The sequence below is a fragment of the Oenanthe melanoleuca genome, chromosome 3 (genome assembly GCF_029582105.1).
Source record: "Oenanthe melanoleuca isolate GR-GAL-2019-014 chromosome 3, OMel1.0, whole genome shotgun sequence".
Classification (NCBI taxonomy): domain Eukaryota; kingdom Metazoa; phylum Chordata; class Aves; order Passeriformes; family Muscicapidae; genus Oenanthe; species Oenanthe melanoleuca.
This window is the reverse complement of record NC_079336.1, coordinates 51,260,788-51,287,002: the sequence shown is the minus strand read 5'-3', so window position 1 is coordinate 51,287,002 and position 26,215 is coordinate 51,260,788. Positions and strand designations below refer to the sequence as shown.

Here is a 26,215-nt window from a genome sequence, read left to right as displayed (position 1 = left end):
TTTAGTGCTTTAAAAAATGCCTGCCTTCAGAGCCCTCCTTATGGATCAGGCTTGGGAGTACTTGAATCACTTAGAATTGGGATGCTAGATATAAGCCCTACAAAGCTGAGACAGGGGCCTTCCTTCTTCATGAACTCCATCAGACATGGGCTCCTAGACTGTGTTCAGAGAAACTGTCTGATAAGCATAAAACCTGAGTGAGTTTATGGAAAACACCAAAGGCAAAAGCATGCCTGAAACACTGGTTCCCCACGTGGTCTTGTGATCATGACTGAGGATGGTAAAGTCTAAGATTAAGATTTATATCGTTAAACTCATGTCTTCTGCTTTGGCTCCTGAAGGTCAACAGCACTACCCACTCAGGAAGTGAGAGAAGAGTGGGTCACCCCTTCTGTGGGGACAGGTTTCTGTCAGGGATTCATAGATTTTGCAAAGCAAATAGGGTTGCTCAGCTTTGGTCAGAAATAGAATCTAGGTGTGTGGTCCAAATCAACTCCTTCTGTCAGGCTAGAATAAAAAACATGAGCAAAACCCTCAGATTTCTTCATGTCATGGGTGCAGTAAGAAATATTGAAATAAAAATTTCTGCAGAACTACTTGTATTTCTGCGTAACTGTGTTTTGTTCCTCCTTACCTTTCTTCAGTTTTCATGAATAAAAAAAGCCTGACCAGTCTGACTCATGCTCAATTCCTAATTTCAGGTTTGTAACATAAAAAGAGATATGTCACAAAAGCATCTTTCTTAAATTGGATGTTTTTATTAATAACTACTCTTCAAGGGTTTTGTTGATTTTGTGCTGATGGAAATGAAACCACATAGAAGTGTAATTTGTCCCTGAATACAGAGAAGAAAGAAGGAAAAAGACAAAGACTTAGCAAGAGCAAAGGCCACATGAGGCAGGCAGAAGCTGCGGAGGAAGCACAAACATAGTCTGATGCACTCTAATGCCATTTTCTCTCCAGAGGTCTGTTAAAAATTTTTAGACCGAAGAGAATTGTCATAAGTCAATCTATCTACACTGCTATTTTTAATTGGAGTGAAACTTGTACAGATCATGCTAGAGATGCTTAATTTTACTGATACTGAACCTGTTTCATTAATATGCATGTTGGCTGAATAACTAACTACGAACCTTCTAAAATGTGCTTCTAATCACATCAGTGTTAAATATTAACTAGAAAGCTGACTGTATCATTCAGTCACATCCTCATTTTCCCAGCTTATCATTACATGTGTGTTGATAGAAGTAGTTACTTTTGCCAGTAATTTCATTTATCATAAATAAACACATTTCTCATGGTTGTCACTTACTTAGCAGAATGGAGCAGTACTTACACCATGCAGGTGCAATGAGAACAATGTTCACTGGAGGACAGGTTTGGGGGTGCAACTTCTCATAAACATTTTGCCAGAGGGATTTTGTGCTATCTTTTCTCTCTTTTTTTCCTCTTCAGGGAATATTTGTCCTAGGATTGCCGTATGCTCTCCTCCACAGTGGATACAGTGGTCTACTTCTTATTGTCTTGGCTGCAGCATTATGCTGTTACACAGGCAAAATTCTAATTGCTTGTTTGTATGAAGAAAATGAAAATGGACAACTGATAAGAGTGAGAGAGACGTACGAAGATATTGCAAATGCCTGCTGCAAGAAGCTGTCTCCCAGTCTAGGTGGCATAGTTGTCAATGTGACCCAGGTGGTGGAACTGATCATGACATGCATTTTGTATCTGGTTGTTAGTGGGAACTTGCTGTCACACAGTTTTCCGTATGTACCCATGACTGAGAAAACTTGGTCTGTAATCGCATTTGTTACTCTGTTGCCTTGCATATTTATCAGAACTCTCAAAATTGTTTCCAAACTCAGCCAGCTTTGCTCTTTGGTGCATTTTGTTATCATCTTTATAGTGATAACTTATTGTCTCACACAAATGCATCAATGGTCCTGGGAAAAATTCAGGCTCTCCCTTGAGTTTGAGGATTTCTTGGTCTCGGTAGGGGTGATCATTTTCAGTTACACTTCACAAATATTTCTCCCCACACTTGAAGGCAATATGAAAAACCCAGGGGAATTTAGGTGTATGCTAAATTGGACTCACTTTTTTGCCTGTATATTGAAAACAACCTTTGCACTTACTGCTTTCTTGACCTGGGGTGAAAAGACAAAGGAAGTTATTACTGACAACCTGCCATCATTTCTTGAAACCCTAGTGAATTTATGTCTCTTAACCAAGGCTCTTCTTTCTTACCCTTTGCCCTTTTTTGCAGCCACAGAAATTGTGTATTCTTGTATTTCTAAAGACAACCATTCCAATTACGGATCTCCCCTACTTGCTCTGACTGTAAGAGGTTCATTTCTCTTGTTAACTCTGTTGATGGCCATGTTCACACCACATTTTGCCCTGTTGATGGGTTTGTCAGGCAGTGTAACAGGTGCTGCTATGACTTTTCTTCTTCCTTCTCTCTTCCATCTAAAACTGAAATGGAAAAAACTGTCCTTCTTAGAGAAATGTGCAGATATCTCTGTTTTTATTTTGGGCTTCCTTTGTAGCCTTGCAGGCATAGTTTGCTCAATAAAAGGGCTGCTTGAAGTATTTGAAGGAGCGTAAAAGATTTCCTGAATGACAAATAAGGAACAAATTTTATAAATGCTTTTACCCTTTTAGTCAGTATATATGAGATTTTGTCTCTAGTAGATTTTAGCATATGCTTAAATGTTTGCAGATTCAAGCCTTTAACTGGAAAACTATGTATCTCTAAGCAAACAGGAAAATAGCATTCATAGCAAAAAAGTACGAAATTAGGCCTCTTTAAAACATTGAAAAGAAAGGTGTTGGAGGTAGTTTAACTCGAAAATAATTGTAAGTAATCCTACATGGGTTTAGTTATATATGGCATGCACATCCTCAAATTACTACTGCAATTTAACCAGAATTCTTTATAGGGTTAGATACTGTTCAGTCTCAAAGCTATCAAAACTAGCTTACAGGATGCAAGTGAAGAGATCACAGAATGATAGAATTCTATTATTAGATCTATTATTGAAAATGGATGAAATATTATTTCACCTTATTGGCAGACTGCAATTCAACATATGAACAGAACAAATCAGTGAATTTTGGTTTTTATGTAAGACAAATTCTACTACTTGTTTTTTAAATGAATAGGCAAAAAAGAGAGCTCAGTTTAGAACAGCTTTGAAAGCCTGCTTTTATCATGACTTCAAATGGGAATACAGTCAGAGTAAAAGGGGCATTCTAACAGTTCAAAGTCATGAAAAAGAGAATTTTTTCTGAAATAAGCTATAGCCAGTGACTGCAGCTTTTCTGCAAGTCTAACTCCTAAGATTCATGTCTCTGCAATGCAGCTACTCTATTGGTTGGGTTACTAGAAGTCTCACTGGTAGCATGAAAATGTTAACATGCAGTTCACTTTCCCTCTTGGGCAGGAAATTTCTTTGATCTGTGTATTTTATCTGATTCTGTTAAAAGCTCAGTGGAGTAAATCAAGTTCAATAAACAGACACACTTCCTGTACAATTTGGTAGATCTTTAGCTTTAAAAGACATTGGTTTAATAAAAAGATCAGCATTGTGATTTATTTCACATTATTGATAAAACATTATGACAAGAAGCAGTCTAATCAGAGTGCTCTAATGAATACATATTATCTTATTGTACTAAATCTCTGTTATAATACATAATTAAAGTTATTATTTCAAAGAAGGAAGTGTGCATTTTTGTTATGAACAATTTCACACAGCCTTGTACTGCATCATATGGAAAAGTCTTTGAATGCCAGCCTAAGACTGGGTGACAAAGAGCCCAGCAATATCTGCTTCACTGAGCTATTTTTGCTGTAATTGCATTAATGCTTCTGTCTTGCATGAGCAACAGTTGCCTCTCAAGGCTGACTTGCTGAATGGTAAAAAACATGCAACTAAACTAAAGAGGGGAGCTCTGGAAAGCCTTGATGCCACCCTGTTCCTTCCTTCTGCTAGTGTATGCCTGTCATGTGTAATAGTGATGAAAAGTTTATTAAAGCAGATTAATTGCGTTACTACAACATTATCAACAACATTGAAAATTACTAGTATCTCAGAATTTTATTACTTCTTCCTGCAATGGGTCAAATTCTGCACTCAAATCCACAACAATTTTGAATGATTTTAAAATTTGTGCTGGAACAAATAGGAGACTTTTTCTCTTATATAAAATGCCAAAAATACATTGCTCAATGAAAGACTTGAAAGTTTATTATTACTGCTATGACATAGCCAGAAAGATATTATTGCTTGGATGATATTAATCAAAGGATTTCATTACTTTTGGTATGGAGAATTTTCAAAGATAAACAAACATATAGGAACAGTATTTGTTTTGTTTATCCTGTATAAATCTCTAAGGACAGAGGGAGGTTGTCCAAAGAGTTTTGTAAAATTTCTTTCAGTTACTTTACATAGAAATTCTCCAAAAACACCCCAACTCTTTTTCCATCTCCTACTTTTATTTAATATGTTTTTTCACTAACTCTTTGGAAAATCTTTGGATTGCCTCAGTGCATTTGCTGTTGGGGAAAGATTCCAAACCAAGATAAGCCATTTATTTTGTGGCAGTTTTAGGAATTCCCTAGCTCATCACTGTGATTCAAAATTGGCTTTAGTTGTACTTTCTTCTCTTAGTCTTTTCAAGAAGTCAATGCCCAGTCCTTTCAAGCTGAAGAGAGTAATTTCCCACTTAATCATGCTCCATCTTATGTAAGATCTTTCCTACAAGGATAAATGTTTCCTGCTTTATAAAAGATGTCCTATTATTATCCTTATTTAATCATTTCTGTAATTTCTGTTAACATCAGGGAAACAGCAAGGGCTATGATTAACAAGTCAATACAATTGTAAATGCACAAAAGTGAAAGTTGTGCAAGTGCAAGGCCTCAAGAAGTCACTTACAAAAAGCACTGGATTAAGAGGGAAAGCACAGTTCAAGATTTCTGTGGCCAACACTCAGCAATTTTGAAGTGTGCCAGTGCTGTGGGACGCAGAACATGTATAAGCTTTGCTTTAAAGCCATGCCCAGACATCTTGATGAGAAACTGTCTTCTGGGCTCAAGGTTAAGGGAACATCCCAATGTGGAAAGGCAGAGATGCATATTCAAACCCTACAGACCAAACCTGAATGTGTGCTCAGCACTTGATAGAGACAAATATTCATGATGTAACTCACTGGATTTCGTTTCCTAAAACACACAGTTGCATATTTTTAGATACAAACTTATTTCTGAACATTTTCCAATGCCAAAATAGGACATGTAAAACATTTGCAGCTTTCTATATTAGACATTGAAATAAAATCTATAGAATATATTTAGAGAATTTAGAAAGGTGATTTTATTATAACTTATGAACCAAGAGGATCTGCATTCATCTAAGTAATGACTAACCAGAATTTTTGTCACTAAATTTATACTACCAATCATTAGAATCACTGAACCTAGGAAAGTAAAAGACTGACTAAATATTAATGTATTATTTTGACCACTCCTGGATTATTCATTATAATATAATAATACTTTGTCAAAATTAATCCTGAAAGCAAAAACTGACAGTAGTGAACATGAGGATAATACTATATACACTATTATGTGTTGAAATAAAGCATTTTCAAACACTCTTGCTTAATTTCTTCTTCCAGTAGAAGTATGAGCAAAGGAACCTGCTTCCTTTAAGCAACAATAACACAGGCATTGCCCAAAATGCTTCTCCCATTTTGTAGGAAACACCAAACACTGTCTTCCTACTTCTGACAGTAGTAGTGCAGATTTAACTCAATCACATTACTCTAAAATTAAAATATGGGCTCAGCTAAGTTATCTTAGGAACTTCAAGTGTTTATTTATGAAGGCTTTTCAATGCTTAAATCTGAAATTAAGCTGAAAAACTCACTGTAATACTCAGTGGGAGAAAAATAATTTACTTAATGGAACAATGTTCTAATCCCTGTAGTCCATTAACAATATTCAATTTACTTTTACACCAAAGTTTGATCGTCACTTCCTTACTGGAGTTTCTTTTCCACATTATTCCACTCTTTCTTCAGCAGTGCAATAAATATTTTCTTGCCTATGCTACTAAAATGTTATAGAGATGTCAGAAGAGCTTCTTAAAAAAAATCTTGAGGCTAACACTAATTCATTGGCTTTTCATCCTTGATTGCTCTCTTTATTATTTTTTTTTATGTGGATTCTGAACCGCGTGTACAAAATGCATGTCACAGTTACTCTGGTTACTCTGAAAAAGTGATTGTATAAAAATGGAACAAATAAGATGTCCTGCAAATGCATCATTAAGTCATTACAATTTTCAGTACTTCTTTTCAGAATTACCATATTTTAAAAACTGATAGCTGATTTCCAGAAATCATTAATCCAGTTTTTCTGCATTATTATTAATTACCTGGATGATATATTTGTCTTAGAAAATATTCGTATTCGAAAATGAAGCAGAAAAATAAATATATCTCAAAAATATTTTTATAGTAATCTGAGATCTAGTTGTCCCAAGGGTTCATATGGGATATAAAATGTTGGAAAATTTGTTGTGCTGTTTAGCTGACAATGAATGTAAAAATACACAGTCTAAAATCCACCTTAATATTTTTGTTCTCAGCTTAAGTATTTGTCAAGCTGTTGACCCCCTAAGTTAACTGTTCTTCATTCTTCCTCACCATGATTACATTTATGTGGTCACCTCTCAGATGTCTAATGACACTGCCTCTTAGAAGGGTGGGAGTTCCAAGATCTTAATTTTACAGTTTTGAAATTATTTCTCAGTGCAGAGATAAATCTAAGAGGGAATCCCAAGGAATCTCTTGTTATTATACCATGCCTTCATGGTGATCCTGACAGTCAACATTTTTTTTTCTCTTATTCATCCTTCATTTTATCTCCTTTGTCAGTTTGGGCCAGGATAACATGGAGGTATATAGCTGAAAGCTGCCTTTCTCATTTTTGTTTCTTTAAAGATAGAAATACAAAATTAAATAGCTAAATAATTATATATAGAGGGATGCAGCACATGGAAGGTAAATTAAAGGCAGAGTAAATGCCACACAAAAAGCAAAAGGGGAGATGACAGGAATGTGGGGTGAGGGACTGGAAGAAGAAAACTGGCAAAATGAGAAGAAGTAAAAGGAAAAGAAACATCACAGAAATTAAAAAGCTCAGTAGGAGAGAAAGGGAAGGCAAAGTGGGATAATTCATTTAATGTATGATTTAATATAGTCTATAAACATTTTCTACAGTTTTGCACAAGCAGTAATTCAAACTATTCCAGTTAATTTAAGTCAATATATTCAGTATGTGAAGAGTTTTCCTTTCTTTCACTTCCCCAAACCGTTTATGAATTCAAAACATTTTAAAAAAAATAATTCTCTTTTGTGTGGAATTATCTCTATGTTTAATGTTTTCTGCTACCCAAAGGAATTTGAAAACATGTTAAATAAATGGTATTATAAACAAATTCTTTTTCTCTGTGTGTCTTTATCTATTCCTCTTCTTGACCTCTTCTACAGCAATGATTCGAGGTATGCACTGCTTCTAGGCAGTTATTGCCTCGCTGCCTCAAAACCAGTGCAAAAAAAGGTCTTAAAATGGGTAAAAAAATGTTTCACAATGACCACCACGGGGCTCGTTTGCACTTTGGGCCAGAAACAAAGCTACTATCCCCACAGAAATCCCTTAGAAAAAGCTTAGATTGATTTACATGTCTGGTAGCCAACTCCAGCATGGTGGGAGCTGGGAAAGCTGACACTGAGATGTCATAGTACTGTACCCCTGTTGCTCTTCAAGTGACTCAACATGTAAAATGGCAAATTGTACCAGCATATAAAATGAAGTATCCTTGTGAGCTCCTTCTGCTCACAATGGGACCTATTTAGACAGTTTCCCCAAAATCAGCAATGTGTGGGAGCAAGATCCAGTTCCCTCCAGAGACTGTGTAATAAGTCAGCAGGAGATCAGGCTGCCTTCGGATGCAACATGACTACTGATCCAAACTCTGCATGGATGCTTCAAAGTAAAGTTTTTTTTCTACATTAAAAGAAGTTTTACTATATGCTTTCTGTGCTAAGGTAAAGTGCTAATGGTGGCCTAAAGAATGCCAAGAAACCGAGGATTTATTAAATTAAATTTAAAGTAACAAACTGAAAGGTTTAAGGTTAATCTTAATTTCACTATGTGCAAAATTGAACATAATTTAAATCATAGCTAAAATTTAAGGATTTCATCAAGGTTATCTTTTACCCTGATGTTCTGGCTTCAGTCATAGATACAAAAGGAGCTGTGCTCAATTATTAATGTGCTTGTGTCATGGGCTACCATCAACAGCCCTATTTACTCTTCCTATACAAGGCTCTTGACAGCCATAAAAATGTTCCTACTCAGGATGGAAGAAAAACAAAAACAAAACAAAAAAAAGACAAGAAAAGTAATAATTAGCAATGAATGCTGAGTGTAGCCTACCTTAGGCCAGAAGCCCAGAGAACAAGGGCTGTAGAGCTAAGGCAACAGGTGACCACATTGTTAGCACTTTAGCAATGATAATAATTTGCATTAATAATGTAATGAAGAAAGATGGGGTGAAGGCAGAAGGATTAAAGGAGAGCACTCAGCATACATAAGCCATGCTACATCTAGCAAATTCCCAGTGCAGCTGCCTCAGGGATATTAAGCCTCCTGCAGACAGCTGCATCCCCCTGTTGCCATCTGTGATTTCCATCTCTGGTGCTACTACTGCTGACAACTTGCACAGTTGCAAAGGCCTAACCCTCCATCAGCAGAAAATATCTGCTCCCACACCTTCTTGCAGGGAGCATGGCTGCCACCTGATCCATAGGATACAAGGGCTTTCCTGAGAGGTAATCTGCTGGTAATTAATCCTAGCAGTGATGGCTAGAGAGAGGAATGCCTTGCCAGCTGAGATGTCAGATGGGAACATAGGCTAGGCATTAAGTTATCAGTTTTATTAGACAACACTAATCTCATTGGTACAGACTTGCTAATCACACTTCAGGAGAAAGTTTTATTACCAGTGGTCTGAGAGGAATCTGAAATGGGTCACATTTTAAGTGTGGGCCAACAAAAACAATCCAAATCAGAGTGGATCAACTGACTTCCAAATGAGAATAGTGAAACAGATCAGAAACAGATGATTTATAAACACATTTCCCTTTTCTTCAGCCTCACCCTCAGTCCCTTAGGACTCAGAGTTGGAGACTTATTGTGCCACTGTTTCCCCTTGCTACTGCTCCCTGTTCTTCTTGAACAGATCCTCATTCTCCACTTGTGCTCTTTGTCCCTGCCTCTCTAACTTGCACATCACATGTGACTCACTTCTGTATCTTTCCAACACCTTTTAGGAAACAAATCACTTCCCTAAACCTCTGCAGGCTGCTCTTGGCCTGATACAGCAGCCAGGGCAAGGAAAACAAGCAGGCAGCCTTCCCTTCTAAATCTCTGGTTCACTGTGCTGCTTTTACATGGCTATCCACAAACAGGTATCTAAACTCATGGGCTGGCTAACATTGATGGTCATTTGAATCTTTGAAGTAAAAAAAAATATCCTCCCATAGTCTTTCTAATTGTATCAGCTGCACAGCTTGCTGTTGTGGGCCCAACCACAATACTCTAGAAATGGAAGTCATGCAGAACAAGGTACTGCCAAATAAAATATTTGCTTTATTTACTGTGGGTAAACTCAGTCTGAGCTTGATAGTTTACATGTTACAGTGACTCTGTGCATGAAACATGTGAGACCATCAGGCCCTAAAATATCAATTCAAATCAGTCAAGCATTGTGCTCTGAAAATCTGTTACCCAACCAAATAAAAATGTTAAAAGTCAACTTCATGGAAGCATTACTATTAATCTTGCCATAATGCAGCCATTCAAGTGCTCCAGGCCAGAGTCTCTTGTACCAACTGGGTCTGGAGCACAGCACAGCATTTTCAGAGCCCTGGAGCAGCACCAAACAGGACAAGAGGACACAAATTGGAGTTTGACTTGTTAAGCCCACAGATCTCAAAGTGTGAAGGGCTGGATCAGAAGTCCTAAAGAAGACTTACACTCCAGGATGGACAATATGAGCAGCTCTGAAGGACGCTTCTTAAATAAATGTCTAATGCAAGGCATTATCCCTGCTTTTTTCCATCCAGGCTTAACTTAAAGATCCAACACCTCAGTTGTGCCTCACAACTACAACCTAAGGCTTACTTGCAGACCTAAACTGTTTTGTTCCCTGGGAACAAAAGGATGACCTTGATTTTAAATGACACTTCTGTTTTGACTCCAGAAGTTGAAAATGTGTTAATTTTACAAGACCCACAGCTGAAGCAAAGGCAACACCTTACTTGCTCTCCAGCTTTTCCTTCGATGGAACATTTTAGCCTAAAGCCTGATTAGGATTCTTTTAGGGTGATTGGACGTGGTAAGCTCCTGGAATAGCACTAAGCCAGTATAATTGGAAGAGGTCTTAGAAGAGATCCAGCTTCTTAATGACATATGGTCAAAAGGTTACTTTGAAAAACAAGAGGTCTTTCTGACTTCATTTTTCAGGTCTGCGATTTCTTCTGGACTCAACCTGGGAATGTGGTTCTGAGACTTTCTTCTAAAGGAAGAATAAAGGAAGCAAAACTTGAATACTTTTTTTATGTGATAGAATAGTGTATTGGAGCACTGGAAATAGCCTTTTAATGCCTGAGGCCACTGTATTTTACTGCTTAATTTTATTAAAACTACTAATAAAAGATTTCTTTATATCAGTTGTTAATTTCTGATACATAATATATTATATATAAGAACCACAATTTCATTTACCATTGAACTGAAATAATCCTAGAGTATATAAGATAAGGCACAGAATAAAATTTGATAAGAAAAAATAGGTTAAGAAAAAATAATTTTATATGTTCCTGCAGACAGATACCATTGATATTGCAGGGAGAGACAGTTGCAAATGAGAATTACTAATATTGATCACATTTAAAGGTATGATTCAATCACAATGTGGTCATAATCTTGCTTTTATGCAAGAATGGATATGTACAGCATCATCTATTTAAAAATAATAGGCCTACGTTATATTTATTTCACTGAAGATTTCTCCCCCAAATTAAACAGCAGAAGCAGAGAGCTCGGGAGGGAGATAGGTGCAACAAATCCATAAACCGAGACAGAGGTCTTTGATAAAATATGAAGTTTCCCTGACTACAGTATAAATCATAATCTTTGAAAACCTTAGCTTTATGGAAAAATACTATTGCATTTCATTTCATATAAGAAGCCTATAATATATTCTCCTTTAAAGCTCTCGACAAAAACAGTTGACAAAATCATCCAGGGCTGTTTTATGATGCAGCCTACTATCTGAAAGGCAAAACAGAGAGCTATCTGCTCTTTTAGTTTACATGCTTGAAGCAAATGCAATATCTGCAGCTTTAATAAACATTGACCCTTTAACTGAATGTGCCCCACAAACACATTAATGCCCATCTGGGAAATAATCCCATGAAATAATCCAATCATACCAACAGAGAATGACTGTTAGATTGGCAAGTGAGGGCTCACACACTTTGGTCAGTAGCAGGATGTTCTCTATTGTCTTGTTGCCAGAGCTAATAAAATTGAAAATCCAACAAATGGAAAGGAAAGTTTTCTGTCCATTACCACACTGATGTTGACTGGCACCAGTTATGCCCAAACTACAATGAAGGATTCAAAACTTTCCAATTTTGATGCTTCAATGGCTAACAAAGTCATAGAACTGGCTAGTGTCTCACAGTAAGGTAAAATATCTCTGAACCTGTGAGATCCAGCCAATTGATATTGATTATTATATTAATTTAGAGCCACTGCATCCTGATAGTTATCAGGAAATTTCAAAGCAAAGAGAAGGAGTTACATTGCTGGTAAGATACATCTGCTGGCATAAATACAAATCTGGCAGATAAGTAAAAAGGAAGGAAAAAGGTGAGAGATTTGAGAGATTGGCCTGAGATTGGCCCAAGACTGGAGAAAGAAAGCTTGTCCTTTTGTTTCCTGCCCAGCTATTCTATTTATTCTGCCTAAAATGCCATGATTTTAAATTTCATGTAGAGGTGCCTGCCCATTGGTCAATCCAACTGGGTTTTTAAAAAGATTTATTGTCTCCAAAGAAAAAAAGTGAGATTAGACTCCAACATTCCCAATTCATAGGAATTTGGGGCTGCTAGCAAAGTTTCCATTCCTGTTCGTTTTTGTTTGTTTGAATGTTGATTCTAGAAACCAAGAAAGCATTTAGTCAATTCCTCTAAAGTCTTCAACAGCCTGCAAAAGATAATAGCTTGCATTACTTTTAACCTTAAAAAACAAGGTTTTCATGAAAGTTAAACTCATCAGCAAGGCACAAACTGTCAAGGAGCATTTTATTCCTACTGCCTTCATCAGAAACTGAGAGAAATGGCCATAACAAAGACATGAGACTCTCTTTCCAATCTTAAAAAGTTTAATTTGGCAACAGATTTGCACAGATAAATCAGTTTTCTGTTGGAATTCATAACTGTGTAATATTTACAGTTACTAAGCACTAAAGTAGACCTAATTTTGCTGTATGTTGAAAAACAAAGCAACTACAGAAAAGCATTAAAAATTTTCACTTATTTTTATTTTTCACCCTCACTCAAATGATTCCTCTAAGATATTTTGGAATATTTTATTTTTACACTATCCTGATTGCACAGAATTTCACACACAACTTCCTCAGAGGCACATTGTTGTGTGCAATTACTATGAATCAGTAACTCATCACAGACCAACACTTTTGCTTTTTTTTATTTTTCCTATTTCCTCAAGATCTGATGAAGTAGTTTGCATTCTTGGGAGACCAAATATTAGCAGTTGCTATGCCACTCCCTTCATACCTAAAACCTAGACACATTTAAAGCCAAGACAAACAGAGGTGGATTCTGACTGAGAGTCTGCACACATAAATGGACACAAGAGACTTCAGAAATTAACCTTGATAGTCCTTATAATTTTGTGGGATACAGTCCCATGTAAATGAGGGACTGTAATTATAGGTCACAGTATAAGATCAAAAGTCCACCCAGAAGTGCAACACCTCTCTGTCACTGACCAAACACAGATATTTTGGTAATGGTGTGAAAACAAAGCCAGAATATGCCCACGTTTCTCCACAATACTTTTTCAATCTCTAGTGGTTAGTGGTTCAGCAAATTCTTGAAGGAGAGATATTATCTTTTTTTGTGTATTATCTGGTGAATTTTTCTTCTGTTAATTAGCTTTCTGAACAGCTGCACAAATTTAATATCAAAATATCCTGTGGGAAGGAGTTCCACAGTATAACTAATTTTGTTAATTTTCAACCTATATCTCAAAAATATCATTTGAACTCTCACTTGTTTTTGTAACAGAAAAAAAAGTATTATTGACTCTCTTGTCCAGGCCATGATGATGACAAAATTAAGTTTTCTCTCCCAGGCTGAGCATTCCTAAACAATTTTGTTGCTGCTCTTTTGGAAACTGTTTAATCTCTGATCACTGCTATTGCCCTTCCTTGAACTTTTTTCTAGTTCTGCCCTGTCCCTTTTGGGCATGAAAGATACAAGGGAAGACCAGAAACCTAACATGGTATTTTAAAAGAGGACACAAGCTGACATGCTGTTTTATGCTCTATTTGTGTAGTAATAATCTCCTGCTATTTTAGTGGTAGCATTGCTCCTGCTGTGGTGGCCTTATGACATATCAAAGCCAACAACTTGGAAATGGATGCAATATGCTTATCAAAACAAATGAGAAAGGAAAAAAAAAAAGATACTTTTGGCATGTGTTTCACAAAAGGGATCATATGATGAAGAACAAATGTAATACCTAAAAATTGTTTTATTTTATACTTGCTCCTTTGACTTTTATTGAATATAAAACTGACATTTTCACAGAATTATGTGTTACTTATCCAAGACATTTTTTTGTTGAGCTGCAGCAGGAAGTACAGAGCTTATGCATATAAGTTAGGATTATTTTTTCCACCCAGAAATCAAAACCATAGAATGATAGAATCACAAAATATGCTGAGTTGGAAGGAACCCATCAGGATCATTGAATCCAGCTCCTGGCACAGGACACTCCAAGAGTCACACCATGTTTCTGAGGGCATTGTCCAAATGTTTCCTGAGCCCTGTCAGGGTCTTTCTGCCTTCCAGGGATTCGATGGCTCCTCACAATTTAGCGTCCTCAGCAAACTTTCCTAGTACTCCTTAGAGAATAACTGGTCTGCAGGCTCAGAATCCCGAACTGAAATGATTGCAAAAAGTTATTGTCAGAGTCGCCACCTTCTGTATCTTTCGTATAGAGGTAGTTTTCAGGAAGAAGCAATTCAGCTATATTTCATCCTCAATTTCCTCTAGCTCTCCTGGGTAAATACCATATGGTCCCGGCAGTTTGCTCCCCCGGGGAAAGTGCGATGCTGACTTGCCAGCTGGGGTTAAACCACCACAATTTGTTTTACAGCCTCCTCCACAGACAGTTCCCTTTAAAAGAGATCTTCAGGCTCGTCCTTGTAAAGGTGACTTCTGGAGCGCGAATTTCTTAGATCTTCCACGCTGGGGGAAAGTGCAAGAATCCCTTTGGATTTTCTGCGGTAACTCACTCCTCCTCTCATTGATATGTCAATTGACCTTAATGGCTCCAAGGAAGGATCCCCACGCCGCAGGGCTTTGAGGAAGAGTTTGCTTTTAGTTTTATGCGCTCAGCAAATAGTCCCTAAAACAGCAATTGCTGTCCTGTTATTTGTGTCACTAGGTTTAATTTGCAAGTGTTCAGGTTTTCTTCCCTATTGCTTGCTTGGACATCCTTCAGTTTTTTTGAAGGATATTTTCTTACTTCTTTTAACACTTCTTTTACTCATTTTCTGTCCAAATCAGAAGGACATACTTAGGTGGAAAAACAGTGAAGTTCGTCTTGTATATAATTCTTTTTAAAAGGTATTTAACGGCCTCCAACACATTACTATTTCTCTTCTTGTATTTTTTACTACTTTTTAAAAACTGTTTTATTAGTTGTTTTCCCTTTTTGACATGTCATATATTCACAGTAATTGCTCTGTTCATTCTTTCCTGCCCTCTGAAAAGTTACTGCTCTTAATTTGGTATAAATTGCTGTATTTCTTTACTCTTTTAAATTTTTTTTTATTTTCTGTTGTTGGAATGTACTGAGCGCATTTTTAGGTTCATCTATGTCACATGCTAATTCCAAATGCTTAAAGTCAGATAATTGTGATTAACATACAACCATTAATGCATGAGAAACAGAATATGGCATGCAAGCAAGAATTTTTCTGAGCTGTGGCACACAGTTAAAGTATATGCTGCGATCTACACACTTAAATGAAAATCAATAGATAGCTGTGAAATGAAAATACCTCGGGGAGACTTAGGTTCTACTGAAGCATTCTCTTGGGGGAGTGCAAACATTTCAGACACAAACAAAAGCCATTGATTGAGAGCTGAAGAGAAACAGAATTCTAAAAGTTCCCTTTAGGAGGCTCATTCTGTCCTGTGTCCTTAGCACCCTACAGATAAGCATCAGGCAAGTTCAATGTTCTCCTTCAATTGGCTTAGGCACAAAGAAGAATCACTGTCCTAAGAAAACATGCATGAAATGCCCAGCCTAAGATGACTCATGCACTAAGAAGACCTCTAGATCTTGCTTTTATCAGAGACACAGAAAACAAATGTTCAAAGGATGGAGTGTCTGAGATGACTGATGTAATGAATTACCGAATCAATTTTCTGCTGAAGGACTAGGCAATTTCCTGTCTAGTCTATATTGTAGAAGTGCTTGATACTAATTTTCAGCAAGTGAAAGAATAGCTCTCTGTGACTATTTTCTGTTCTCACAAAGCCTGCAGAAAACGCTGCAAGTTTTTAAAAGTAGTACTGAGCTGACTAAAAGGCAGGATACACAATAAAACATAACATCCTGATCATCTCAGTGTTTCTGTGGAGAGCAGACAGTGTTTCTTTCTGACTTTTGAATTGAAAAAATTGTGATAATAAAGCCAACCTTGCCTCAGGTCCTCTCTTACAGTCTCAAGGCTGCATGATGGAACTGTTATACTCTCCTATTTGTTATATCAAACTAATAGAAGTATTTGTGAAACAAAATGTTTTTTGAAAGTAAAGGTATCACAATTTGACTGATAGGCTGCATCATTTGCTCGGCCATTGTTTTCTCTATTATTAGACTATAATTCAAAGGACAAATTAAAACAATTATTTTTGTTTCTGAACTAGATTTTTCTCATTAAATTTACTGTTACTTACTATTACTTTGCAAACAATTTCATTTCTTTGATTATTTGTCACAAACTTGTTGGCTCTATATATGTTCTACTGGGTACTTGCTGTATTTCTATTACAGGAGAATCACCTCTTTAATGTTAGTGTTAGTTTATTGAAGCAATTAATTCTCCATCACATATATTTGGCTAAAATCATAACATAAAAAAAAAAAAAGGTTTTAAAATTACAAAGGTGGCTTAGGAGCATTGTGATCTTGCTAAAGAACATACAAACTTGTCATGGTTTCACAAAACTTTATTTTATTTTATTAATTTCTATATTATTTTATTCAGGAGCTAATTTCCAATACAATACATTAAGAAAATTTTCAGAGGAAAAGCCAAAAGACAAATATTTGTTATCAATTCGAGGCTGAAGGACCGAATGGTAGAAATTCTCTGAAATTTCTTCTAAATGTTGAGAATATTCAATAAATAGAAAGAGATGCTAAATGCTTTTCAGATTAATCACACTACAAATTAGGTTGGGTTTTTTTTGGGGGGGGTGAGGAGGAATGGGTATTGGGTTGGTTTTTTGGGGCATTTGAAAAATAAAACCACAAAGACATAAACAACCTAGGTTGAAAGGGGCATGTGGGAGTCATCTTGCCCAGTCTCCTTCTCAAAGCAGATCCAACAAGATGGCAATGACCATGTACTTCTGCAGTCCTGGGTACCACAACCTGTGTCTCAGGAGCCAAGGAAACCTGCCAGAACTGTGATGGACATCTTCCCTACAACCTAAAAGGTGACAACAAGTAATTTTACTGTTTTGGGGATCTTTTTTTCTAGCATATTACTTACTACAAAGCTGGGTATCCTTTGATAAGTGAACTTCATATGAGATAAACCAACTGGTTTATAATTTCTGAGTTGCATTTCCATAGGAGGTTTCCTTTTGGTGATTCAATAGGTTGTACATTTCAGCTTGTATTTTCATGCCTTTGCAATAGATTAATTTCACAATTACAAAAAAGAAATTTCCACATCATTGTAGGACCAGGAAAAGAAAATAAATTGGAAAGAAAACATCACTCATTAACAAAGGTTTTGTAATCCTATCCTGAAATTATGGTTACTGCTGTGACCTTACAGAAAATCTGAAAGAGTTTTGCACCACAAAATGTGGAGCTGTTTGAGTTAGTCTGCAGACACCAGAGTATATAAAGCACTTTAAATGCCTGAGAGAGAAACAGTAACACACTTAACAGTACTGAGCACATTTTTGACACTAATCAACTACAGATCTTATTCCTGACATATCTAATCAGTAATTCAGAAAAAAAAACCAACACAAAAAAAAGCACAAACAAACAAAACAAACTAACAAACAAACAGAACACCAAAAAAATCACAAAAGAAACCCTTTAGCTTTAGGGATAGCCATGCGGGAATAAAAAATGTGTATGAACTTCATGGTTTAAGCCTGTGTTAATGAATAGATTAAATACCCACTTGAGAGCCATTGGAAGTACTAGGACAAAGCTGTAAGACAGGTAGCTCTCTATTATCCCAGCACAAGAAAAGGATTGCTGACTGTAAAAGTATTTTCAGTGGCTCTAAAGAGCAACTTAAAAGAGTATTTGAGATTTTTCAAACGTAATTACTATGTTTTGTGATGACAGAAGGAATAACATAGGCTGTCAGCATGCATCTCTAAATTAAATCTCCCTGCTATGTAAAATAATACTCTTCCACTTCCACAGCACTACGGTGGACTTCCTGAAATGAGATACAAAGGAATAGTATAGTTAATCATAATCATGTCAGAATATGATTAATTTCTTTTTCAGAAGAAGAGGTGAGTTTAGGAATCAAACCTTCAACACCACTTTCCTAGAGAAAATTGTTTCCCATTTATAACTTTCTTATTAAAGAGTCAGATCACACTAAAGAAGCACCTATGCACACCTTGCTCTTGTATCACAGGTGCAGGAACAGTCATTGCTTAGTGCCAGAATCAATGTGATTGCAAGTACCTGTGGAGCTAAAGCCAAGCTATGGTCAACTGGTACAGCTCAGATTTCTACCCATCTTCAGGACAGATCTATTCAGGGTGAATTAATTTCAAATTTTAGAGTTTGTCTGCTTATAAGTCTCTCAAATATTATATCAAAATGCCTGCGTACTAATGCAGGGGTGACCCAGCCATGTAAACATGTGTGCAAGAACATGCTACACACACTTAATAGTGGCAGAAGTGTTAAAAATATGATGTTGTGTATGCATTAGGCAAAGTGATTGGCAAGTCAGTGTCAGTGCCATCCTTGCATTAAGCACATCCACACCCTGACTGGGCTTGGAAGCAGTGTAAGGGCAGCTCCAGCAATCCAATGGCAATGATGTAGTTCACAGGTTATGATCACAAGAAAGGTTGAATTCTCCTTTATCTTGTGTGTTATGCAGTCATTTTAAGTCTGATGGATTGAGCACAAACATGAATCAGAGCAGCAGGTCCAAGTAACACAGTTGTGCTGGAGTTGGGTGGTGGGGAAGTTTACATCAGCTGAATCATCTCTTCCTCTCCAGGTTCTTGGTCCCAACCCCTTGACTCTCCCAGCACCATGCTGGTACAGGTAATTCTTCAGCCATTCATAGATCCAGCACAGATTCCAACTGAAAAATTAGCCTTTGATGCTGGGATGAGATTTTTACAATCCAGGTCAGTTTGCCCATATGGTTCCCATGCAGAGCTGTGCAGACCTGTGAGCTGGCACAGGAGCTGAGGCAGCAGCACTGCTGCCGACATCAAATCACTGCCTGAGGGACAGAGTCTTGTTCCAGCAAAAGGTGTGTCCAATAGCCAAATACCAATTACAGAGAAACCTGTCAAAACTGGAATTGCATATGACATTTCCCATAACAGCAGAGAAAATTACTGGAATCTCTCATCTCAGGCAGTAGTTATGTGGTTGGTATCATTGGACTCCACACCTCCAGACCTGAATTCCTGCAGGCTGGCATCACTGAGCTTACATCCACAGGTGGAAGTCTTGTAAAAGTGCCTTAGGAGAATAAGCATGTGTGCAAACATTACACACACACACATACACATACACACACTCTCATGTTCGTGCTTTCCACAAGAGAAAAAGATTATACAAAAGCTCTTTAAGGTCTGTGAATCTCTAAAATAAATTTGGCAAAATGTTTCAAAATAAGGCTCAGCCACTTTAGCCTTCACATTCTGACTGGTTGCAAAGTTTTGCATTGCTAAAGGAGGAAAAGTATAGCAGTTTTTGTTGCCAAAAACCATTGCAATGATCACACTTGACTGCCATTTCCCTGAGTTCATCATGTTTTATGTCCTCTGTGCATGAAACAGTAGCAGTACATTAGGTATATTACAAAAACATCTGCCTGCAGTAAGAGAGAATATGCTCTTGTATTGCATAGGAAAAGTCTATGAATGAAGCTCATATAATTAACATCCAGTTTGAAGACATCACTTACTAAAATCAGTAACTAAATATTAGACAGTGCATGACTTTGTTGACAGATTTTTTCAGCCATCAGTATCCATTTTGTTCTGGACTTGTTATTTTTCTCTTCTAAGTTAGCACAGTTCTGTGTCTTTTCCAGACACAAAGCTATATGCAGACATATACATTTCATCCTGATGCCAGTAGAGATGATACTAGATGATATCAGTATAGATAGCAGAAGATGATATCTCTGGAGCAGATCAGAAACTGAAGGAAATTGGCTTCAGTGTATCCCTGACAGTTTATACCAGCTGAGAGACAAGATTGCTTTCTCTATGTGAAATGGAGTTTCAGAGACACAACAGAGCATTTTTATAAAATGGCCTCAGTTTCTTCAGCAAAGAATTATCTTTATACTCCTCCCCATCTCTCCAGTAGATGATTTTCTACTTTTTCTTTCATTTCTCCTAACAGTTGATTTTGTTGATCTTTTTCTCTTCAATTTTTTGTGATACAAAGTTGAACTGGACTTGCCTTGTTTGGGCACTTAGATATAAAAATTTATCTAAGCCTCTGCAAATAATGCACGTGTGCCTAGAATGTACACACATACTTCTTATAGCCTAAGAGACCATTATACACACGAAATGGTTATTCTGAACTGTCATACACTGAACATGGAATTATTTAAACACCAAAACCCTCAATATCTGAAACATCCACCTCTCTAATGTTCAGGGTCTAACCAGGACTTACAGTCTCAAAACCTCCACAGATGAAGTACTTACTTATTGGGTTTTTTTAAATAACTCATTCTCTTAGGAAATGGACACATTTGATTTGACACCCCGTCAGTCAGAGTTTTCAGACCTCCATCTCTCACACTCAGGGAAATGTTCTGGCCAGGACAGAGAGCCTGGAAGGTGCAGCTGTGATGGCTGTGTCCCCTGCACTGCTGATGGAAGTGGGGCACTGTGCAAAACATCACTTGGTTCCTCTGGGGCTGGAGCACATTCCTCTGCAGCTCAGAGGTAGACACAAGCAGTAACAGGAGAGGATCCAGGGCAGTTTCCTCCTTTCTGGATCAGTGGGAGATTCTGCATTTTGTGGGAGGCTCCCAGCCTGCCAGAGCTACCTTAAGGCTCTGACATGGAGCCTGGCTCACTCTGCATGGCACAGGTCACAGAGGATCTTGAGCAGAGCTACAGGACTCCACACTATTTCCAGCTTTAATACAAACACAGAAAGACACACTATTTCATGGACCTTAAAGACTAGGATGAAGTCTGCACAGGAATTTTTCTGAAACAAGATTTTGAACTCTTTCTCATTTGAGTCTTATTCACTTTCCATAGTTATCTCCATCCATTATCCAGATAGCTCAATGTAACAGGAATCTGAAAGGCTTGTTTTACGGTCTAGATTCAAGATTATTCTTTCTGCATCACACAAAATTTTACTATGCTTGGTACTCCTTGGTTTCTAAAAAAAATATTATTTTTTAAATTTTTATTGACCTATGCTATTTACATGAACGAGCCTTTTCTCAAATACAATTAATTACTTACCCAAATCCTTCTGATTTCTGGATTCCTGACAAAATGTTTTAAATTATTTAAAATACTGGAGTGCACCAAAGCAGCTGAGCACACATTGAACCTTAAGCATCCTCTCAAGGCTCTCTTCAGAGGCACTCTTAAGAAACATGGTTTAAGTACCTGTTAACAACTGGTTTGCTCACTAGAGAACATACTGCAATAGATCCCATCCTGCTCTGGTTGAAGCCAGTATAAAAGGATATTGTCTAAAGCAGTGACTATTGAATTATTCTGTTAACCTTACTGCTTTGAGACTAATTTTGCAAAACATTCTGATGTGCTTAATTTGACCATAACTCTTCTGAAACTCATAAAACATTTTCCTTACATGTTAAAAGGTATCTTATATAATGAAAAATAATTTGTACTCTCATTTTCTTGAATGTAATTTCATTAAAAACAAAAACAAACAAGCAAGCAAACAAAAACAACAAAGTAAAAGGAAGCTTCTTGCCCTCAGGTCTTAAAATAATTAATAATATTGATTTATATAATCTTTGTTGAGCAAATACATTAAATTTTATATTACTATATATATATATATATATATATATATATATATATATATATATATATATATATATATATATATATATAATTTTATATTACTATTTTCCATGGCCTGTTTGGAACAGAGTAATTAATCCCAGGTACTGTCTGAGATCACCAATGCAAACTACTCTGATGATACAACACTCTATGACTTGAGTCTATTTCAAGTCTCCTGATAAATAAATGGGGTGTTAGACTAATTAATACTTGTGAAGTGCCTTGACTGCCTAGGATGAAATCTATCAAAAGAGCACCTGCTTTTTTCTTATTATTTTGAACAAAGCAAAGAAACTTACAGAATTGCAAATAAGTGCTTCTTAATCAAGAGCTTTAATTAATGAAAAATAACACGTATTTTCTGCACTATGTCTGTAAATATCTGCAGAATAAACAAATATTTAGGGTTTTATGTACAGTTATTGATCTCTACCAGAGGTGTCATGGGATCCTTGGCTCGACTCTCACTTCTCTGCTACAGCCTATTTTTCATAGCAGGTGTAAGAGGTTTAAGTCTGGTCTATTAAAAGTAAAGAGACTGATATTCATACATTAATGTGCTCCTTTCACCACTTGGAATATATATCTGTTTAATGTATGGAATATAGAGTCATTTGATGTTTATTTAATGGCCATGTCCAAAGAACTCTTTACTCGTTTGCTCAATGCATTCTGTTCTAGTTTATTACAAAATCAGGTCTTCTCTGCAGAACTGGTATTCTCATGCTCATTTTTCCTTTCCCTGCATGCTCATTTCAAGGTTCAGACATTAGGCTTCACCTGAGAGTGACAACTGTGAACACACTTACTGAAAGTATGTGATGGACCATCACATCCTATTGCGTAATTTTCTCACCATTCTTTGAATTCTTCAGGATGGAGGTGAGGATGCCTGTATAGCAGGCTGCCTGTAAACCTGCAGTCTATCTCAAAATGGGCCATCTGTGCACCTGGATTTGGAGACAAGTGCTTTTATTTTCATTTTGCAAATTCTTCTAGACTACGTTGGAGACCTAGCACTAAATCTTCAACACTGGCTCTCTGTGATCTACACCATATGTTTTTTTGGCAACCTGTCCCTGACACTACATATCACTGATGTGATCTCTGTTTCTTCACCATGATGTGTATGAGATGCAACACAGACTTTAACCTGAGAGAAAGCAAACCTTGCTTTTGTCCACCACTATTATGCACGGTCTTCCAAAAATGGTGCAGGTTATCATACTGAGTTTAAACTCTTGGAGATTTTTTTCTAGAATTCAGACAGCAAACAGTCGGCCAGTGCAGTCTACAAGACAATACACAGTTTTCGTGCTGTGTCCAAAATCTGCCTCCTAATTGCAGCAGTCTTAGGAGGATCCAAATAGAGGTACCTGATATTCACCATAGGAAGAAAAGCTCTACAAATGCTACAACTCAAAATACCACAGATACCTTTTCATCTCATTTTATCTCTGTTAGTTAAGAAGAGGGAAGAATCTGGCAAACTAATGTGAGATGGCCTGCAAAGCATTTACTGCCTGTACAAAAAATTTCCTGCAGGGAAAGTTCAGGCTTTCAAGAAGAAATCCTGCAGGAAATAGCTCCTTATCCAACCACAAGCACCACTCACAGAATGAAGCTCTGTTGCTAAAGAGATCCAACATTACAGAGAAATTTATCTTTTACAGATATTTCCTTACCTCTTACTGTTTTCTGCACATCTGTGCAGTTTTTAGTATATCTGTGGGTTAAAGGAATCTTGGCACTTGCTGTATCAACAACCCAACTCTCAAGCTTCAGCTCTCTTATCTAAAACCCATTTTCTAACTGTGACCTCGCTATTTATATATATATTGATCCTATATGGGAAGAAAAATGGCCAGTGCAGTTTCAAATGGTGCGAGTTCTCCTTTCTTTGATAGATTAGTCAACAGAATAATAAATTGCAATGTAAGATTTTTTTTTCCCACGAGTTAATTTCACTCAGTTGTGTTCAATATTATTAGAATTGTTACCAGTGCACCTGATGTATGGCCTGTGATATCTCACTAACAGAGTGCCTATCATGTGTGTATGTGTACATGAAGACTGGATATTTTATCTACCATTTCAAATAAGCCAAAAAAATACACATGAAGCATTGCTTCCCCTGCAGCTGCATAGACCACAGACTCTTATTTAGTTCTGAAATATTTAGAAAAGTGAAGTCAATAGAAACTTCAACCTTCTGAATTTAAGACTTGATTTCGCAGACCCTCTCCTTATTAACTTGGTTTGAAACATATAAGATTGTGCTCTTAACCATGCTGTAATACTGCTGTTGAGGTTACATGAGAATTTAGTAATCATAAAACTTGTCTGAAAAATCTTCCAGCTCTACCTCTAATAAGGCAAAATAAGTTTAGAGTGACTTTCCACCATTATACTGGAAGCAGGCTCTCTCTTGTGTGTTTTATTAAAATAATTTGCAACCAAAATTAGCTTCACTGACAGAACTTCATTGCCACCTTGCTCATGCCTTCTCTTGTCAGCCCTTGTTTTTCGTCGCACTACTGGAACACATTTCTTATGTTTTCTCAATAGTTTGAGTGTTTGTGAGATGAGATGTACTTCAGATTTGAAGTGGCAAATCTGTTAATTATGGATATTTTGCTTTTTGAAAAAAACCCACTGCATTTAATCTGCTTTTATGTCCAGGTTTTAGACCTTCTTCTCTCTTGTAATCTATTGATTAAGGCTGCCCCTTTAGTCCAGCTAAGGCTGCCCAAGGATACCAGTTGTTTCAACGTTTAGGCATTAAGATCACTAACATTCTCTCAACCTATCCACTTAAAGTCTTTGACAAAACTCTTTTCTTTTCCCCAAAACTAAGCAGAACCTGAAAGTCAGGTGTTCCTTGTCCCTAATTATGGCTTTTACAAATAATGTTTCTTTTCTGGAACTGTGTCTAATGCAAGTAAAAGGCAAAGAAGAGACAGTGTGATCCCTCTAATTACATCATTAGCACCATCAGAGCATTTACCTGGAAGATAGGCACAGGCCTGGGTACAGTCTTGATCTGCATGGAGAACTGGCAGCTATGACAGCACTTGGCAATACCAGGATATACACCACACCCCTGGCAGCAAGAGAAGCAGCTATTTCCCACTATTGACTCCTTCCCTTACAGCCCAGTAAATCAACATACTTAATAGGCACAGGAACCTTTCATTCATGCTTGGCTTTTGGTCCCTTAATTTATCAATAAACATTTTTTTCACATATTTTGTTAGGTTATAGAGGTTTGGGTGTCTCCTACTCTCTTTGAAGATTTTCTCTTGTGCACAGGTATGGAAATATGGTGAACCAGAGAACATTTTGCCTAAGAAAGTGCCCATAGACCTCATAATCTTGGGAGGCTCCTTTGGTTTCCCTATAGCTTGTGGTTAACACATTTATCTGAGAAACTGAAACCACCTTCAAATTCTTTCTTCAGCTCAGGTCTGTACTTTGGACTGATCTGTACTTTGCTGAATGCCCCCATGATCTGTGCTCCTCAAGTCCCTCTGTGAGCAGGGCTCTCAATCTCTCAGTTCTCTGCTGTGTTAAAAGTCACTGAAAATTATAGGCTTCAAATTTCAACAGGAAGTTAGGAAATGTTTTGGATGTCATGTTGCTCATCATAAGCAAAACCTTTGGGACCCAAAACAGAGTAGCAATAAAAAAGACATTTTATGTTCCACACTCTCTAATAAAAGTGAGGTAATATCTGCTTTGGAAGGAAGAATTCAGAGAAGCAACCTGAGACCCTTTGCTCAGGAGTACAGAGACATGCTGCTACTAAGGTCCAATTTAAGGCTCCAGAGCAGTGTCACCACTGGAGCAGTTCCCAATGTGAATAAGCTTCCTGACAGGATGGGTGAAGCCACAATAATAACCATCTGCTGTCTCTCCACAAGCCAGTTCACAAACTCTTTGGGGATCCTGGACTCCTTGAAGATGCACTACGTTCCTCCTGACCTGGGGAAAGCTTCAGTGGAATATATTTGAATCATGACTTCACTAAATTTCTCTCTGTTGCTTTCACTGTATGATTTTGTCTCAAATGTAATTAATGAGAAAATGACCTATACTCCTTCTCCCTTCTGTATGTCTGGGATAATATCCAGGCTTATTTCCTTTAGCAAATAACTTTACAGAGAGAGTTGAACTTCCTTGTTTTCTAGATTAACTCAGGTTAATTAATAACAAATTCTTAGTCATTAAACTAAGGGTAATTTCTTTGGGAAAA

The 26,215-nt window shown here is 37.0% G+C and overlaps 1 protein-coding gene across 1 annotated transcript in view; it reads left to right on the top strand.

Annotated features, from left to right (window-relative positions):
• The window catches only part of LOC130250846 (vesicular inhibitory amino acid transporter-like), a 53,199-nt gene extending 50,592 nt beyond the window's left edge, over window positions 1–2,607 (top strand). The window contains exon 3 of the mRNA XM_056486959.1: window positions 1,456–2,607. Within this exon, the coding sequence (XP_056342934.1) occupies window positions 1,456–2,607 (1,152 nt within the window). The remainder of the gene's footprint in view (window positions 1–1,455) is intronic.
• The last annotated feature ends 23,608 nt before the right edge of the window (window positions 2,608–26,215 follow it).